Consider the following 20,608-nt stretch of genomic DNA (forward strand, 5'->3'; position numbering starts at 1 on the left):
GGGATGCTAAATCAATCATTTCAAGTCCCACTAGCAGTAGGATTAATGCATATTTCTAATTCAAGATTCCCAAGTGCATATTCTTTCTACCACATCGCTTCTAATGAGTTGTAGTAAAAACAAGCAATACACTACCTCTAAGTTTACGTCATGAGCTCGTTTAAAGAGAAAGATGAAAAGAAAAGCAGCTGATGGGATTGGGAGGGAGACAAACCATAAGTGACTCTTAATCTCACAAAACAAACTGAGGGTTGCTGGGGGGAGGGGGTTTGGGAGAAGGGGGTGGGATTATGGACATTGGGGAGGGTATGTGCTTTGGTGAGTGCTGTGAAGTGTGTAAACCTGGTGATTCACAGACCTGTACCCCTGGGGATAAAAACATATGTTTATAAAAAATAAAAAATTAAAAAAAAAAAAAAAGAAAAGCAGCTGAAAGAACCACATAGCAATAGACATCTTCAGTACACCAGAACAACTGATACTTAGAAAAGACAGTAACTTATGTATATTATATTCTTTTTAAGAGGAGAGGGGCTTTATGATTCATCGCAGATGGTCCTATTCCCAAGCCCTTAAAAGGAAATTTGAAGTACTAACTTTTGACTACTTATAACAGTAAATATCCCGCGTGACATTCCCTGTAGGTTCATAGTGGCTGACATTTTCTTGTATTTTTCTTCAAAAATTTAAACTCTAGTTCTAAGTTGGTCACATGTGTTATAAACATAGAATTCACTGAAGTCAAAAGCTGAAACGAATATATCAAAAACATACCAAATCTGAAGGAACTCTATGTTACGTGATTCAAATAAACCTCATGTATAAATTCTATCTAGATGATACAGTCTTACCTTGTTCGGTTGAAATATTTTCTCTTCTGAAAAAAGTCTTATATTTCCCAGCCCTCACTGGACACAGGATAAAAATAAGATCAAAGAAACTAATTTATCTCCCTCTCCAGCCTCTGCTTCCACCTGTTCTGTGGGAATGTCAGGTTCCCTGAGGTTCCTCCCATAATATGCTGAAGTCCTCAGAGGATGACGTACACATGTTCTGCACACTCCTCTGAGCTACCATTTGGCATTTGCCATTTTGCCCTTGTCCCTACTCAAGCTGTGGTGATGATGGGTACCCCTGTACATGCCTGCTTAAAGCACAGCCAGCACTGCTGTGTGTGTCCCAAAGGCTTCCTCCTCTGTTTACGTCAGCTGATGTCTACATGGAGAGCGTGATGCAAGATACAGAGAGGGCTGGTCCTTTCTACTTCCCCCACTAAAGCATGATATCTTGAATTCTAATTTACCAATTCCTCTCGGTTTTATTTAGGTCTTTTATGGCCATCCCTCACCTCGGGACTCAGGCATGGGTTGAGGGGGTTGGACTGGAGTGACAGACACTATGCTGCCCTCAGACTCACCCTTCCCCTCTGACCCTGCTCTATTGTCCTTCAGCCAACATGATGCCCTTCCTCCCCTGGGATGAGTTCTTTCCCAGGAAGAGCCTTAGTTCCTCATGCAAATAGCCCTGTGGTGGGTCCACCCTGCCAGTCAGCCCTCCAGACTGGTTTACATCACAAGCTTTTGCTCAAGCTTGAAAAATAACTTCTAGAGATAATTTAACAAGGAGACAGTCATAGAGAAAAGTAAAGAGGTGAACAAAATTTAACTTAATAAGGAGAATTGTACCAGAGATGTCTGTGCGGAAATGTCTGGTACCACCAGCGAGTGCAGATGCTTTCTCTGTCCTAGCTCTCATTTAGTGTTGTTTGCTGAAGGGATTAGATTTATGGAGCTAGATAAACAACCACAGTGAGAAAATAATCATCTAGTTGTGCCTTAGCAATGACTTCTCATATTTTAGGGAATTCAGCTTCTCAACTTGTTCACAGAAAGCTGGACCCTGTCTGCTAGACCTGCTTATATATAGGGGTGAGGAGTTTAAAGGCTCTTCCCAAGGGCTTGATTAGCACAGAACAAAAAGCTTGTAGTCTGTTGGAATTTAAGAAATTATACACTGTTGCATCACAGCACTGCATGGGGGAACCTGTGACCTTATCTAATTTCTAATCCAGGACATCACAGCTGTTGTGCTATTAATATACCGAAGTGTGTAAAAAAGTAAAAAGAAGAAAACCACATAAGTAGTGAAAATGTGCTTAAATCCATGGATGACTTTGACATACAGCTAACTAATCATAAGGAAAATATGACTGAACTTTCATAGTTTATTACATGGAATTTTACTTTTTTCTCTAAAATGGTAATGTCTAAATAAAGGATTGGGAGTGTTTTTTCTTTTCTTATTCCATTTATTTTGGTGGCAAATAAGGTACTTTTAATTTTTTTTAAACTGTAATAAAATATACATAATGTAAAGTTGACCATTTTAACCATTTTAAAGTGCATAGTTCATTGGCATTAAATGTATTCCCCTTGCTGAACCCCATCACCATCCATCTCCTGAACTTTTTTCATCTTCCAAACCTGAAACTCTGTCCTCATTAAACAACAACTCTGTCTTCCCTTTCCCTCTGCCCCAACCCTGACAAACACCATTCTTCTTTCTGTCTCTATGAATGTGACTATGTAAGTGGAATCATATAATATCTGTGTTGTGTGACTGGCTCATTCTACTTTGCATAATGTCCTCAAGGTTCATCCATGCTGTAGCTTGTGTCAGGATTTCCTTCCTTTTAAAGGCTGAATAATATTGCATTGTGTTTATATACAACATTTTGTTTACCCATTCATCTGTCAGTGGATACTTGGGTTGTGTCTACCTTTTGGCTATTGCCAACAATGCTGCTATGAACATGAGTCTCCTTGCTTCCAATTCTTTTGGGTATTTACCCGGAAATGGAATTGCTGGGTCATATGGTCATCTACTTTTAATTTTTGGAGGAACCACCATACTATTTTCTATACTGACTAATATATTTCACATTTTCATCAGCAGTGCACAATAGTTTAAATTTTTCTATATCCTTGCCAATATTTTTTATTCCCTGTGTTTTAGATGATAGCCATCCTAATAGGTATGAAGTGGTGTTTGATTGTGGTTTTGATTTACATTTCCCTACTGACTAGAAACACTGAGCATATTTTTAAGTTCTTGGTGACCATTCGTATATCTGCTTTAGAGAGATGTCTATTTAAGTGCTTTGTCCAGTTTTTAATTTTGGGGTTTTGTTGTTGTTGTTGTTGTTGTTGTTGTTGTTGTAGAGTTTTAGGCATTTGTGTATATTCTGGATATTAGTCTCTTCATAGATAATCAGATATATGATTTGAAAATACTTTCTCCCATTCTGTCCGTTGCTTTTCACAGTTGATTGTGCTCTTTGATACTGAAATTTTAAATTTTGATGCATTTCAACTGAGCTAATTTTCTGCTGTTGTCATGCTTTTGGTGTGTCACATGTAGGAAATCATTGTCAAATCCAGTACCCTGAAGTTTTTCCCCTATATTTTCTTCTGAAAGTTTTAGCTCTTCCATTTAGGTCTCTGATCATTTTGAATTGATTATTACTTATGACATAAGATAATGGTCCAACTTCATTATTTTGCATATGAATAATCAGTTTTTCCAACATCATTTATTGAAAAAACTGTCCTTTCCCCCACTGAATGGTATTGGCATTTTTATTGAAGATCATTTGGCCATATATGTGAGGATTTATCTGTGTGCTCACTATTCTTTTCCACTGTTCTACATGTCTGTATTTATACCAGTACCATACTGTTTTGATTACTGTAGCTTTCTAGTAAGTTTTCAAATCAGAAATTCTGGAGCCTACAACTTTGTTCTTTTTTAATATTATTTTGGCTCTTTGGTTCCTCTGTATTTTAGGGTGGATTTTTCTATTTCTGCAAAAACATCATTGGCATTTTGAGGTATCTTATTTAAAAAATTCAAACTATAATGTTGATAATAGCAAGTTTTAACATGAAAATAGCATCTGCTTTTAACATTTTAATGAAATATTTCTTTTGGATGGTATTCTGTCTGAAATGCTAGGAAGGAGTGATCTTTAATAAACATGGGTATAGAGACTTTGAGGCACTATTGACCATATATTTATGGAAAGAAGTTTCTCCGGAGAAACCAAAAGACACAATTTTAGCACCATTGGCCCTTCAAACTAACCATGTTTGAATCTTCTCCCTGTACGTGATTGTGTTACTACTAATCATGTTAACTTTGTGTTCTAAAATTCAGGAGAAAAAAATGGATTTAATTCCTGTAATAATAGCTAATATCATCATAAATTACATAGCTTTTTTCTTCCAATATATTTATAGTATTTATATTTACCTAACAAGAGTAAATAATATAATTCAATTTGTATTAGATTTAAAGATAGTCCATTTCCTGTTGTAACATTCTGGTAGAAAGTACTGTTTTTCCCTTATCCCATCTACATATTTTCTTTTTGTAGTAAACTTAAGAAGAACAAAGTGACTCCTAAATTATAGACAAAAATGTCAGATGAAAGAGTAGAAGTTCACAAAATGTAATTAATTGTTTAACTCTTTTAAACAAGGTTACGTAGTTAAGGTTGTTCTGAGATTTTCAGTGACAGTTTATGCTTCTCTGACTTCACATCATTTAACTTTACCTTCTTATTTGAACAAATATTTACTGAGTTCCTATCACATGAGCAGGCATTCTTTTAGTAGACACTGTAGATACATCTTTGTCCTCAAAGCGGCTCACAGCCTAAGAAAGAGAAACAAGTAACTAATAAATTTCCTTATCTAAATAGATACAAAACATGGGATGGAGTTGCCCAAGTAGGGAAGCATTAGCAGAATGGTCATGCTTTTGTCATCCAGGACCATCTTTTCTAGGGATCCTTGGCTCACTGCCGTAGTTATAGTTAGGTAGTTAACAAAATAATACAAAGAAGTAGTTATAGTTAGGTAGTTAACAAAATAATACAAAGAAGCAAGAGTGTTTAGGAACTTTTAAGTCCTAAATATTAAAGTGAATATTAAAATTGTATTAATTTTTTAAAAATGTTTTATTTATTTATTTGACAGAGAGAGAGAGAGTAAGAGAGGGAACACAAGCAGGGGGAGTACTAGAGGGAGAAGCAGGCTTCCTGTTGTTGAACAGGGAGCCCAGCCCTGCGCTCCATCCCAGGACCCTGGGATCACGACCTGATCCAAAGGCAGACACTTAATGACTGAGCCACACAGACGCCCATAAAACTGTATTAATTTTTGAAAAAGTTATAAATTCCTTCCCACTCACCCCAAGTCTTCAGGTAATTGTAGTGCTTCAGGAAGGCTATACCTTCTTTAGCTTGATTTTATCCTGTCCTCACAGAATCATACACATACCCATTTTAGAAGTGTGGAAAAACTATGTCACATGTGCATTAGAACTAAGCATTCTTTCCAGCTCATTATGCATTTTCCCAAAGATTGAAAAATCCCACAAGTTTAAAAAATAGCTGAACCTGTCACCAGGCATAATCATCGATAATGGCATTTTGCCTTTAAAGAAAGCTGTTTTAGAGACACTGTCACTGAAATTCAGTACCTGAGTATATAATAAGCCTCCTATGGCTGCCAATAGCTAGATACAGGGACATTTTGGACTATCCAGTCTCCCGTCCTCTCCTGTCCACCACTTTGTCCTAGAATGACCAACTCTTCCCAGTGTGCCTGGGACTATCCTGATTTTCAAAAGTCCAGCTTTGTGTGGCCCTGCTCCTTAGTCCCAAGCAAACTGGGGTGATTGGTTACCCTCGTTTTTCAGAACTGGCAAATACCTCTAATGGTTTCCAGGGACTCTCCCGGTTTAGGCTGCTGGTGTGAAGTGATCATGATTCCTTGGTGAAGAACAATCAGTGGAACTGATAACAGAGAGAAAACATGAGAAACCACTGGGTCAAGCAGGTGCTTAAGAATTAGATGACCCTACCTGGAAGCTTAAGCTAACATGTAGCAGATGTTTTAAGTGTTTTTAGTTTTGAATTGGTCTATCTGTCCTAAAGCCTATCTGTCTAAGTGCAGCTGTGCTTTAAAATCATCTGCAGAGATATTTTATTTTATCCCACTATAATTGATGTACTGTGTTATATTAATTTCATGAGTATAACATAGTGACTCAACCATTCTGTACATTATTCCGTGCTTATCAAGATAAGTATACTCTTAATCCCCTTGACCTATTTTACCCATTCCCCCACTTCCCTCCCCTCCAGTGACCATCAGTTTGTTCTCAATAGTTAAGATTGTTTTTTTCGGGGGTGCCTGGGTGGCACAGTGGGTTAAAGCTTTGCCTTCGGCTTAGGTCATGATCTCAGAGTCCTGGGATCGAGCCCCACATTGGGCTCTCTGGTCAGTGGGGAGCCTGCTTCCCTCCCCGCCCTGCCTGCCTCTCTGCCTACTTGTGATCTCTCTGTCAAATAAATAAATAAAATCTTAAAGAAAAAAAGTAAAGATTCTGTTTTTTGTTTGTTTCCCTTGTTTGTTTTATTTCTTAAATTCCACACGTAAGTGAAATCATATGGAATTTATCTTTCTCTGACTGACTTATTTTACTTAACATTATACTCTCTAGATCCATCTATATTGTTGCAAATGGCAAGATTTCATTCTTCTTATGACTGAATAATATTCCAGTGTGTGTGTGTGTGTGTGTGTGTGTGTGTGTGTGTGTGTATAGCACACCTTTTTAAAAAGTAGACTCCAGGCCCAGTGTGGGGCTTGAACTCATGACCTTGAGATCAAGAATTGGATGTTCTGTTGACTGAGCTAGCCAGGTGCCCCTATATACCACACCTTCTTTATCCATTCTTCTATTGATGGCCACTTAGGCTGCTTCCATAGTTTGGCTATTGCAAATAATGCTGTAATAGACATAGGGGTGCATATATCCTTTTAAGTTAATATTTTTATATTTTTGTGATAAATACCCAGTAGTGTGATTAACAGATCATAGGGTAGTTCTGTTTTTAACTCTTTGAGGACATTCCATACTGTTTTTCACAGTGGCCACACAGTTTGCATTCCTACCAATAGTGCATGAAGTTTCCTTTTTCTCCACATCTTTGCCAACACTTGTTGTTTCTTGTACTGCTGATTTTTAGCCATTCTGACATGTATGAGGTGACATCTCACTGTAATTTTGATTTGTATTTTCCTGATGATGAGTGATATTGAGCATCTTTTTGTATGTCTATTGGCTATCTGGATTTCTTCTTTGGAGAAATGTCTATTCATGTCTTCTGCCTGTTTTGATTGGATTATTTGGGTTTTGAGTGTTGAGATGTATCAGTTCTTTGTATATCTTGGATACTAACCTTTTATGGGATATATCATTTGCAAATATCTTCTCCCATTCAGTAGGTTGCAATTTAGTTTTGTTGATTGCTTCCTTCACTGTACAGAAGCTTTTCATTATGATGTAGTCCTAATCATTTATTTTTGCTTTTGTTTCCTTTACCCCTGGAGACATACCTAGAAATATGTTATTATGGCCAACATCAGAGAAATTATTGTCTGTGCTCTCTTCTAGGATTTTTATGGTCTCAGGTCTCACATTTATATCTTTAATCCATTTTGAGTTTATTTTTGTCTATGGTATAGGAAAGTGGTCCAGTCTCATTTACTTGCATATACCTGTCCAGTTTTCCCAATCCCATTTGTTGAAGAAACTACCTTTATCCTATTGCATATTCTTGTCTTCTTTGTCATAGAGTAATTGACCATGTAAGTGTGGGTTTATTTCTGGGTTCTCTACTCTTCCTTTGACCTTTGTGTCTGTTTTTGTGTCAGTATTATATTGTTTTGATTATGACAGCTTTGTAGTATATCTTGAAATTTGGGATTGCGATATCTCCAGGTTTGTTCTTCTTTTTCAAGATGGCTTTGGCTATTCTGGTTTGGTTTTTTTGTTTTTTTGTTTTTGTTTTTTCTGTGGTTCTGTACAAATTTTAGAATTATTTGTTCTAGTTTAGTGAAAAATGCTGTTGGTATTTTGATAATGATTGCATTAAATCTGTAGATTTCTTTGGGTAGTATAGACATTTTAATAACATTTGTTCTACCAGTCCATGAGCATGAAATATCTCTTCATTTGTTGATTTAGAATTTGTACATTTTTAACAGGGTAAATGAATGACCTTTCCACCACACAATCCTGATCATGTCCCAGTCCTGCTGCTTAAAAATTCCAAGGCTACTAGCTGTTCCATGAGAAAATGCAAGCTCACTACCTGGTTTACAAGGCTTTTCATAAGTTGTCCATTATTTATCACCCAGCCTCATGTTTTCCAGCCCATGCATCTACATCTGTTTGGCTTTTGCTTACAGTTTTCCCTTGGCCAAGAACACTCTCACCCTAATTCCCATCTTTCTCTGGCTCAAGTACTCAGTGTGAGATTTTTGGGTCACTTCCTCTGTGAAGATTTTCCTTAGCCTTGTATTCAAGTCAAGTATATTTTTAGATGGAGTTCTTAGCCCCCTGTATCTCCTCCATCCTAAGACTTCAATTATTTGTTCATATCCTTCCAGGCTTTAATCTCTGTGGATGCGCTTATATCTCCAATACTGAACACAATGCATTGCCCACAGTGAATGTGCACAAATATTTATTGAATGAATGGTTGGATTTAACTCTTTTTTTTTTTTAACTGCTCCATCTGTTGTGACTCCACCTGTTCTGCTTCTTATTCTGCCTTACTCCCACTTCCCCCTCACCCCACCATTTCCTGGCTTTCCCAGCAAAGCCCAGATACCCTCTGTTGACTTTATAAGATGAATCACACACTCACCTGTTGGCCCTGTGCTTTGCAGAATAGCTCTTTGCTGCCCCCGTATGTTTTTAATCAGTTCCTTATGCCGCCGGTTGAGACAACCTCTTGCTCCATCTGGTGCAGTTACAGTTTTGCAGAACATCGTTGTTCTTGGCTTCCATATGTCTCTCTTGGCACAAAGAGGAACTTGTACGATGGAATAGAAGAATGTGACCCTTCCGTGTTGGTTTTTATACCCTAATCTCATATTTATTCTCTTCATCATCAGGACTAAATAAATTGAACAATTTATAGACCCCTTTCTCTCTTTTCTAGAATCCTCTTCAAAGAATTCTTCCCTCTGAGTCCTTTTACATATATATAAAGTGGTCTACTTAGCGTCGCTGCAGCACTCTAAGAATTTAACTCCTTGCTTCTGATGAAACTTCTATGTGAAAACAGTAATGTTTAAGGACAGGAACCTTCTTACATTTTGTATTTCATTCTTTTATATAAAAATTAAGAAGTTTCAGGGCTCCTGGGTGGCGCAGTGGGTTACGACTCTTAGTTTTGGCTCAGGTCGTGATCTTAGAGTCCTGAGATGGAACTAGCAGTGGGCCGTGTGCTCAGCATGGAGTCTGCTCAAGCTTCTCCCTCCTTCTCTCTCTGTCCCTCCCCCTGCACACACACTCCATCCAATAAATTAATCTTTTAAAAAATTAAGAAGTTTCTTAAAATGGAAGTGTAAAGTGGTTTTATCCCCAAAATGTAGGACCTTTTTTACATAGATTGGATCATATATTTAGTTAAAAAATTTATTATGATTATAGTCATTTCATTAACCCATTGATTAAAAAGGCACCACAATAATAATGATTGATTTACTATATTAAACTACTTCAAATACTAGTGATTTATAGTCAACATTTGTATTCCATCCAGGATTATTATTATAGCAATGAAAAAGCTTTTAGTAAGTTCATGAGGAATAGTGCAGTTCTAAATATATAATGCCCAGAGTTATACCACCATAGCCTCTTTCTCTTTGGGAATTAGTGTCTCGAGTAATTAAACTAAGAATGACATGTGTGGTATAGGTAGCATATCACAGTTAATACAACTCAAGCGCAAGCACATTTTTAGGGAGAGAAGAAGAATGTGTTTTGTATCAGTTGGAACAAAAGAAACTGTTTTCTTAATTCTCTGTTAAGAAGATTTGGTCAAGAAGATAAATACCAACAATATTTACATTTAATTAAAACCACATAGCTTAAACTTTTGAACTGAAATACCTACCGATTTACATTTCTAAAATCTCCTTTTTTATATTATTTGCCTGAAAACGAATAACCAATGACAGACCTTACGCTCCTTCAGTACAGGGCCACCATCTACAGAATGGAGTTATGGCTTGCCCAAGGGTGTCTGGGAGAGCGGATAGACAGGGGTTGAAACACAGCCTTTTCTTTCCTTGCTACGTAAGCAGCATTCTGACTCAGACTGTATCTCCTAGAGGGAGTAAGCACCTTTTTCTAAGCTGCACAAAGATACTGTACAAGATAGCCTGGTACTGTGTCTATGCTTATGTTTTTTCACTCTCCATGGAAGCACATTGCCTTTCCATTAAATTATTTTCTGACTTTAACTTTCTCGCTAATTCTGAACTACTATTTCTTCAAAATTAATATTTTCCAATTTTTGTCTTGAAATGAGCACATGCAAATGTGGCAGAGACAACAGGGGGAAAATCTGCAAATTCCAGTCTATTGACGTATCCATAATAGTCTTTAGCCATCTGGAATTAGATTAATTTGGAGACTATGAAAAAGCAATAAAAGTGAGAAACTTCAAGAAAGACAAACTTTATAATGCTCCTATCTTAAGGCTAACTAATTAGCTCCCTTGTTTAGAATACCATGATAATGAGCCAGGTTTATAATTTCAAATCCATAGTTAGCATAACAAAGGGGAAAACTCTATTCTATTGCTATAGACTGCAACTCTTACCCACCAGGTTGTTCTTTGGTATAAGTTGGCATGAGGTCGGGATACTTCACACCCATCACCAGTACTAGAAAAACAAGTATATGACAAGATGGGAGTACATTGACCAAATGTTAGCTCCATCCTAACTAGGAAGTTTGTCACTTAGTAGTGATACATCCATTATGTAATGAGATCCATAGTCAATATGATATAAAACCTATAAACAGGTGATTTTCTCAAGAGTTCAGGAAGGTGCTGAAGTTTTGCTGAGAAACCAAAAGAACAATGCTGACCCCACTTATATGATTGAGTATGGCTCATACGATTGGTAGTCTGGCTCATAGCTGGCTCATGCGATTGGTAGTCTGGATGTTACAGGAGTTAAATTTCACCTTTGGTGTGATTCCTTAGATCAAAAAGCCCAGCACAGCACCATGTGAGTTCCCAACCATGTGTTTCTATATAAACTGAATCACTTGATAGGAAATAGGAATTCACTTATAAAGGCTGTTTTGTTAATTACACATAGGGTTGTAATTAGAATGGGGAAACTAGATTTGAATACTTCTTTGAGAGCATAAACAGAAAACTAGAAAACTTTAAATTGTCCTTGACCTCATGTACAGTGAAACGGGGTAAGTACCCCACGTCCTCTTGATTCAAAAGTGCTCAGAATCTTTTCTACTTAGATAAAGCAATTTTTATGTAGTTAATATTAGCACAAATCCGTTTTCTGCTTGCTGCTTCCTAGCAACCTGAAGCAGAGTATCTGCTTGCCAATCTGCTTTTGATAGAAAATAAGAACAAAATACCCAGTGAATTTGCCAATAGCCCCGAAGAGATGGGGATGTGTTCAATAAGCTTTGTGTTGATTTTGTGAGTCTGGCATGTGATTTATGTTGTCAACCGTCTGACCTTGCCGCATTCTACCACAGGCCAGGGAAGATGTGATCCACATGCTGAAGACAGAGAAAACCAAGCCTGAGGTTCTGGAGGCTCACTACGGGTCTGCAGAGCCAGAGAAAGTGCTGCGAGTCCTGCATCGAGATGCCATCCTGGCCCAGGAGAAGTCTATAGGAGAAGATGTCTATGAGAAACCAATTTCAGAGGTAAAAATATGACCTCAGCAAGTTCCCGTATGTAAGGGTACCTCAGAGAGATGGCTTCACATTCTCCATTTTCCATGCTTTAACATTTTCTTTCAAAGGCAAAATTTTTAGGACACTTTAGTATAGAATTAAAATGTAATGATATAATTCATGAATTACAATGGATACACTGCAATGATAAGAATTTTAGAAGTATTTCCTTAAAAATACTTAAAGCCTGAAATCTATTTCTCATGTGATTACACCAATTACATGCTGCTGCAATCTGTTATTGTTCTATTTCTCTAGGAGATGATGTGTGTAAAAACTTGAAGTGGTCATCAGTTTTGGCATTGAGTTGTCAGGATCATTATCAAATCGGTTACCTGAAATTAAATTGATTATTGATATTGATATTGTATTGATGAACATTTATTTTATTATTGATATTTATAAAGGGACTGTGTTTTTGTATATTACAGATTCTGTCACAGTTAAAATTGTCTCATGTACGTAGCTGAAATACAGTGGTTGAGGCAAAATGCTTAGGGCAACTTTTTAAGATGAAAGGAAATCTAATAGGGTTATATTTAGTCACTTTTATATAAGATTGTGTTAGGAACTATTTGCGATGTTATTAATTTCCCATGAGACTACATGTTAAAAGTATTCTCGTGTTGTAGTAGAAGTTTGAGGCTGAGTTAGGGAAACAGTTGCTAGATTACCCATACTGACTTCAGAATTTATGTAAAAAAATTCCAGAGATGTGAAATTAGTATCATAAATGAATAAAAAGAACACAGAAATTAAAAATGAAGCAATTTGTCATAATATAAAAAATAATAATATAAAAGATAGCATATTATCATATGTCAAGCCTTTATAGAAGCTTATTTTGACAGATCTCAGATAAGATCTGCTTTTGACAGTATTCACAGCAGACTGATGGTCCTATAATTACCCTAATTTCTACAACAAGGAATAGCTGGAGCTCGTGTTTTAATCTTTGCCTAAAATGTTAAAAGATGACTTATGATGGGATGCAGTCAACTGGCTGGATCCACTTGCATGTCTGAGAGCCACCATTACCAACTGTCTATGGCTTTGGGCGGGTCACTTCAGCTCCCTAACCTTAGTTCCTTCCTTCTCTGTCAGATGGAAGTAACAACAGCACGTATGTCCTAGAGCTGTTGTGAAGATTAAATAAAGCAATGCCTGAAAAGCTCTTAACACAGTGTCTGGTACATCCCAAGTACTCACCAAATACTAGCCATGAGCATTTGCTGGGTGATATTGTGATATTCACTCACACCTTTAATTACTTCCAAACTTGGAGGGGCTTGAGGAGTGAAAGACATAATGAGGTCAAAATATTCATTAAATATTCTTACGATAACCCCCTGGGTCGGAGAACTCAGTTTGGATAAATGATATCATTTAGGTTTCCGAATTCTTTGCTCCCAAGTTAGAGCTTGGGATGACACCTCAAAGGAGAGGTGGGTCTGAAAACACACACATTTGCTCAAAAGCACTGCCTCTAACCCAGTGAGCTCTATGGAAAGTACACAAAGAAAGGAGTTTCTGACCTACCTTCAGAAAGCAGGCCTAACCCAAGTGTTCCTATCTCATGGACAAAGGGGCAGAACAGAAGAAACCCACACTGTGGGTGGTCCTTTTAGAACTGGCTTAGCTAAACATGACTTTTGGTTTCTTTCTCCCCTCAACTCCCAATCTGAAGAGTATTCCTCAGTTGGGGAGGAGAGAGAGTGTGGAGGTAGAGAAAAGGACAGAAGCTACTTTTCCCAAACTGACAAAATAGTAAGGTCTTGCTTTGTGGGAAAAATAGAATGCTAGGAGGAGAAAAGATTTATCTTCTACCATCTACAAATTTGGGGTCTCCTAACCTTTTGGACATAACAATCAAGTTGTCATTATCCAGGAGCAGGAGTCTTTCTTCCAACTTCATGAGGAACGATCCCAGTACAATCACTGTTGGGTTTGCCTCTTGGGACCGTGAGTGAATAGTCTAGCTCTTATCTTTAGAAGCCATGCTGCATCTCAAGCCCAAAAGTCACTGCTCATTTTAATTTCCATACCAAATTAGGCCCAGCCAGGTTATCCAATAGAACTCATCAGAGGTTCAGCAATGAACCCTATGTGGTGGACACCCTCTGCCTTGCCAAATATCTGGGGAGAAATTAAGCAGCAAATATTAAATCTCCCTGAGCTTCTTTGTGAATTAAAGTCCAGGATCTGAAAGTTCATAATTCTTAAGCAAAATTCTGAAGAAATCAAGATTTCAGTATCTTTCCCTCCCAAATTCTTCTGCTTAGCCTTAGCCCAAGGGATCTTATTCTTAAGCATTTTCTTTTCTTTCTTTTTTTGAAAAGATTTTATTTATTTGACAGACAGAGATCACAAGTAGGCAGAGAGGCAGGCAGAGAGAGGAGGAAGCAGGCTCCTGCTGAGCAGAGAGCCCGGTGCAGGGCTAGATCCTAGGACCCTGGGATCATGACCTGAGCTGAAGGCAAGGGCTTTAACCCACTAAACCACCCAGACACCCCAATCTTAAGCATTTTCAAAGTTTAACTAATATATCTTAAGTTCCCCCATTCCCCTTTTATAGAAGGCCTAAGGAATTATTAGAACACAATCAATTATCATAATACAAACCTCACATGCATAAATATTAAAAATACAAGAAAATCCTCAGTTCCACAGTCAGTTTACCTCAAGCAAAATGACTCAGCATAATGCAGGCCCATGTTACTCTTAGGGAGACCAAAAGAGAGACTTGGGCAATCTCTAAGGGAAGGAAGGCAGGTTGAGAAAATCCTTTAATTATCACAGGATTTCTATCAGTCTGGGGAAGTTACCTTCTGTGTTCTACTTTATATGGTCTCCCTCAGTGACAGAAGTAAAATCAAGGAGTTATAAGCCTGCCAAGAGGACCCTTTGTTTAAGACAATTCTTACCTACATTCATATCCTTGAGTTGGATAATCCTCTCTGACAGATGAGTCTTTTCTCATCTCACTCTATCCATGTTTGAGCTGTTTATGTTACTGTCCTGCCTGAATCCCCCGATGTATGTCTCATTTTTCCTTCAAACTCTGCATCTCCAAGTTTCTCAAATGTGTTCTCTCAGGGCCCATCTATTTTAGCTGACACCCTGAAGCTCACCAAATAATGCTTCAAATGTTTTACCTTGATCTTCTCAGAATTTAATTCTTAAATCTGTCTATATTTTATGTATCCACCTTGGGTAACGGTTGCAGTCTTCAAGATAATGGCTCCCAACTGATCTCATGAAGAACTATCTGCAGTTTTACAGCACATTCCCCAAACACTTTCTGGATCCCAACCCTTTTCGTGGGGGGATTCACATGGCTCTGTTCTCTGTGCTTGCTATCTCTACCTCCTCTGGTCCCTCATTTTGATTCACTAATGACTAATATATGTCCCTTCTTTATAGCCTTATCTTTAAGAGCACTTAGATCCATTTCTCTTTTGCGTAAATCCAGTTTGTTCTTTAAGACTTTACGTTTTGGGGCGTGTGGGTGGCTCAGTGAGTTAAAGCCTCTGCCTTCAGCTTGGGTCATGATCTCAGGGTCCTGGGATTGAGCCCCGCATCGGGCTCTCTGCTCGGCAGGGAGCCTGCTTCCCCTTTTCCCTCTGCCTGCCTCTCTGCTCACCTGTGATCTCTCTCTCTGTCAAATAAATAAATAAAATCTTTAAAAAAAAAAAAAAAGACTTTATGTTTCCTCTTTAGCGATCTTAGATTAAATTTGATTTCAGTAGATCTCTCTCTCCCTAAATCTCTTAATATTTCTCCAGTTAGCCTTTTGCTGATACAGAGCTAAAATCACTTCCTAAACCATGATTCTTTTGTCTAAAACGTGTTGACATTTCTCTCCACTCAAGTCCTTAAGCCTCTTCTCAATCAGCTTGCTTTTGTAGAACAAGACTTGCAGGTATATTCTCCTTTTGGCTTTCAGTGTTACAATGATCTCATTTAATTTTCCTTCCACCTCTTGTCCAAGTGGGAGCTGTAGTTTCTAAAGTAATGGGTTCCCATTTCACTTTCGGTATTCATTAATAAAGGCAACTGTTCCTCAATGATGGAGCCACAGTTTGGATCCCGAAAACCAAAAGTCATGGACACAGTGTACATGATTAATGAATTGACAGAGCCTATTGTTATGGGAGGTAGTCTTCAGAGCCTTTAGACAAGTCACAAAGATCCAAGAGAGAGAAGTTAGCCTACCTAAGTTCTCTCCTAGGAGCTCTATGTAGTTCCAAACAAAATAACAAGGAACAGCTGATTGCTTGCTACCTATGTTCTTACATCTAGAATTTAAAATTAAAAGCTAGATCCTCACGCATGAATGCTTTATTGCTAAAGAGGAATTTGCTACCTCTGCAGTTTAAAGTCTGGGCCTGCAGTTCTGTGTGAAAAACAGTGTGCACACCATTCTTTCAGCGCATTAGGAGACAAAAAGACTGTCTTCCTGATTCTGTAATCAGTGCTAGGGTTAAGCAGTGCTAGTGTAGCTAAGGGGAGCATGGCCCACTGAGACCCCAGCAACTGCTCCAGTAGGTTGGCCCTAGGACTGTAGCTGCTGAGAACAACAAACCTCAAAGGCCCACATGGACAGGACATACTAAAGCTACAGTCTACCTTTGACCTGGGCTGTCTCAGAACACTTCATATCAACACAAGCTGGTTTTTCTCCAAATGCCCTCACAATGTCTTTTTTTCTGAGCATCTTAGCCATTCAGTTAATAATGCCTCCATCTTCCCTTCCAGAGTTCCTCGAAGGGATTGAGGGTAACTGCAGGAGTTGGATAGATGAGTTAAAGCACTTAGTTTTATTATTAGTCTGAATAGATAAAGGAATACTATTGGGCTTTCTATTGCTTTCACTCAAAGACTCTGGGGAAACCACTTGAAGGAGAATTTGGGCCTTCAGAGCACAGTGTACCATTTTATGGCAGTCAAAGTAAAAAAATAAGAAATGAAAAGGCTGAGCTGCTTATGCCTAGTTCCCTACCCCAAATATAACTTTCTTTTTTCTTTTCCCTTTCCCTTATGTTCATCTGTTTTGTTTCTTAAATTCCACATAGGAGTGAAATCATGTGGTATTGGTCTTTCTCTGACTGATTTATTTCATTTCACATTAGATGAAATGACTGCATGTGACTCTAGCTCCAGCCATATTGCTGCAAATGGCAAAATTTCATTCTTTTTGATGACTGAGTAATATTCCACTGTGTATATATCTTCTTTAACTTCTTTATCTATTTGTCAGTTGATGGACACTTGGGATTTTTCCATCATTTGGCTATTACTGATAATGCTTCCAAAAACATAGGAGTGCATGTGCCCCCTTTGAATCAGTATTCTTTGTGTCCTTTGGGTAAATACATAGTAGAGCAATTGCTGGGTTACAACTTTCAAATAAGTCACCCCTCCTTCCCAGAGGGGTGAGGGTATGAAGAAATAGGCAGAAGCTGCTTTCCAAATACTTTCAAAAGTGGGCCCTACTTCATGATAAAATAGAAAGGATTGAAAAAGGGAAAGAGTTGATCTTTCTACATTGATGATGATGATGATGATGATGATGATGATGATATATTTTAGAAATGCTTAACAAATTCTATAATACATGATGAAAATTAAGTAGTAGAAAGACAGAAGAGTTCCTGGGGAGAATAGTTTGTAATAGAGCAATATTCCAATGAAGGAAACCTCTTATATAAGCTGTCCTTTTAAGACTATAGAAATTTATCAGAACACATAAAAGTATAATTGGCCAATCCCTAATGGTATCAAATATTATTTGCCACCAGTCAACCTGGGCTTCTCTACCAGTCTGTCTACTCACAGGCTCTTATACAAAGGGACAGAGATCTGGTCAGAAACACTGAGGATTGGGTGCCTGGGTGGCTCAGTGGGTTAAGCCGATGCCTTTGGCTCAGGTCATGATCTCAGGGTCCTGGGATCGGGTCCCGCATCGGGCTCTCTGCTCAGCAGGGAGCCTGCTTCCCTCTCTCTCTCTCTGCCTGCCTCTCCGTCTACTTGTGATCTCTCTCTGTCAAATAAATAAATAAAATATTAAAAAAAAAAAAAAGAAACACTGAGGATTATGTGGGCTGTATCTCTTTTATTTGGAGGCCCAGAAAGGATCCCCACATACACCTCCTACAGACCTCACACCACTGTAGAGGGAACCTCAGACCTCCATGTGACTGGGGGACAAACATGGAGAACCCAGGGAAAAAACTCTGATGCTGATACAGTGTGGAATTACCCCCATTAAGTTTTAACAAGTAGGCTGTGGATTGAGAATGGATTTTAAATATGTTTCAACTAAAGCCATGGCTCTGCGTTAGGGGTGTGGGGGGTGGTGAAAGTGTTTTGCCCTCCAAAGGACGTTTGGCAACATCTGAGGGTAGGTTTATCACAGTTGAAAGTCGTACTACTGGCACCTGGGGAGGGGGCCAGAGGCCAAGGAGGCTGCCACACCTCCTCCCGTGCACAATACAGCCACCCAAAATTAAGAATGATTTGGCCTAAAATGTCAATAGTTCTGAAGTTGAGAAACCCTGAACTATAGTTTGAAGAGGAGAGTAGGATAGGGAACCATCAATATTGCGAGAGTTGGTCCTGAACAAACATTTACTGAACACTTACTTTGCTCCGGGCTCTGTGCTTGGCACTAGAAACTAAAAACACAATCAAGGCATTTTTTTTTTTAGTCTGTGTAGTGTCTGACAATTTTTTTTTTAAAGATTTTATTTATTTGTTTGTCAGGCAGAGATCACAAGTAGGCGGAGAGGCAGGCAGAGAGAGAAGTAAGCAGGCTCCCTGCTGAGCAGAGAGCCCAATGAAGGGCTCGATCCCAGGACCCTGAGATCATGACCTGAGCCGAAGGCAAGGCTTTAACTAAACCACTGAGCCACTCAGGTGCCCCTCAAGGCATTCTTTAAAGATCTTCTAGCCTGGTCAGAGAGATAGGTACAAAAATCCCATAATAGGGGTGGCTCAGTCGGTTAAGAATCCTACTCTTGATTTCAGCTCAGTTCATGATCTCAGGGTTGTGGGACCCAGCCCTGTGACAGTTTTCAGACTCAGCAGCAGGTCTGTGTGAGATTCTCTCCTTCTCCCTCTGCCTCTCCCCTCCATCCATGTGTGCTCTCTCGCTCTCCCTCTCTCAAATAAAAAAATACATTCTTTTTTTAAAAGAAGTCCTGTAATAATATTTGACAGCATCTCTTTTAGTCCGAGATACGTGCTCCCTATAAGTCTTGAAATCCTCCTTATATTTAGCATCTCTTGAAGAGAGAGAACTGTGGAGACTTCCTATACTTTTCCTAGAAGTGCGTGTAACTGCAAGTCTTAAAAAAAGATTGTGATGTTGATAATGACTTCCCAGGGGAGAAGTTTGGTACAGGTACATGCTGAGCTGTTAATTTTCCTGAGATGAGGAGGGCTGTCATCCTCTTTCTAAGTATAGGTTTTGTGCCATGTCACAGAAACAGTGGAAGAGCTTGTTCTCTCAAAAGCTTAGGAACCAGTACACCTGCTCACAGCAAAAGAGCTAGAAGGTCAGACGTTACTACAGCCTTATAATGGCAGGTGTAGAAAGCCAGCTGGCCTAGACAACATGAGGGAATGGGAAACATGGCAGAGAATAGTAGACCCGATGTTCTCTCCTTCCAATCATAAATCAGTAGACCAATATAATATTTTGAGTCCTATGCACATCAAATGAACTACTAAGCTCTCTCCCCTGTTCGTTTACCCAGCTGGACAGACTTGAGGAAAAACAGAAGGAAACGTACCGGCGCATGCTAGAGCAGCTGCTGCTGGCCGAGAAGTGTCACCGACGCACGGTGTACGAGCTAGAGAGTGAGAAGCACAAACACACCGACTACATGAACAAGAGTGACGACTTCACCAACCTGCTGGAGCAGGAGCGGGAGAGGTAATGTGCACACAAGCCATGCGCCGCCCAGAGATCCCTGCCATCCTTACGTCTCTGGCCCTCTGGTCAGGGAGCCCGCTTCCACCCAGGGACACCACAGATGGGAGCCCAGGTTCAGACTCCCATTTCTGACCTGCATGGCTTGTAGAAAGTGAGACAGATGTTTACCTGCTATTGTCCATCTGAATAGGTTGGGGGGTACACAGGGGTGGGACCCCAGATTCCCTGTAGGAAGTTGAGAACCATAAAGCCATACAGCTGGAAACAAACCCAGGGAGCTTATATAAGATCAATGAAGCACCTACATTCCAAAAGTCTCTCTACTAATTTTCTTCAGTGGAAAATAATCTACTTTTACTTCCTGAATAAGTGGTTGACAAATCAGTAATCTTAACCATTTAAAATGAATCCTATTCATTCTTTTTTAAAAAAATTTTTTATTTTTTTATTAACATATAGTATATTATTAGCCCCAGGGGTACAGGTCTGTGAATCGCCAGGTTTACACACTTCACAGCACTCACCATAGCACATACCCTCCCCAATATTCATAACCCAACCACCCTCTCCCTAACCCCCTCCCCCCAGCAGCCCTCAGTTTGTTTTGTGAGATTAAGAGTCTCTTATGGTTTGTCTCCCTCCTGATCCCATCTTGTTTCATTTATTCCTTTCCTACCCGCCAAACACCCCATGTTGCCTCTCAACTTTCTTATATCAGGGAGATCATATGATAGTTGTCTTTCTCTGATTGACTTATTTCGTTAAGCATAATACCCTCTAGTGCCATCTGTGTCATCA

At 38.9% G+C, this 20,608-nt stretch overlaps 1 protein-coding gene across 3 annotated transcripts in view; it reads left to right on the forward strand.

Moving 5' to 3' along the window:
• Nucleotides 1–20,608, forward strand: part of FILIP1 (filamin A interacting protein 1) — a 273,938-nt gene that overhangs the window by 188,934 nt on the left and 64,396 nt on the right. For all 3 annotated transcript variants that reach the window (XM_032339243.1, XM_032339244.1, XM_032339245.1), the window contains 2 exons: nt 11,668–11,841; nt 19,632–19,810. In XM_032339243.1, the coding sequence (XP_032195134.1) occupies nt 11,668–11,841; nt 19,632–19,810 (353 nt within the window). The remainder of the gene's footprint in view (nt 1–11,667; nt 11,842–19,631; nt 19,811–20,608) is intronic.

This window comes from Mustela erminea, chromosome 4 (genome assembly GCF_009829155.1).
Source record: "Mustela erminea isolate mMusErm1 chromosome 4, mMusErm1.Pri, whole genome shotgun sequence".
NCBI classification, from domain to species: Eukaryota; Metazoa; Chordata; class Mammalia; order Carnivora; family Mustelidae; genus Mustela; species Mustela erminea.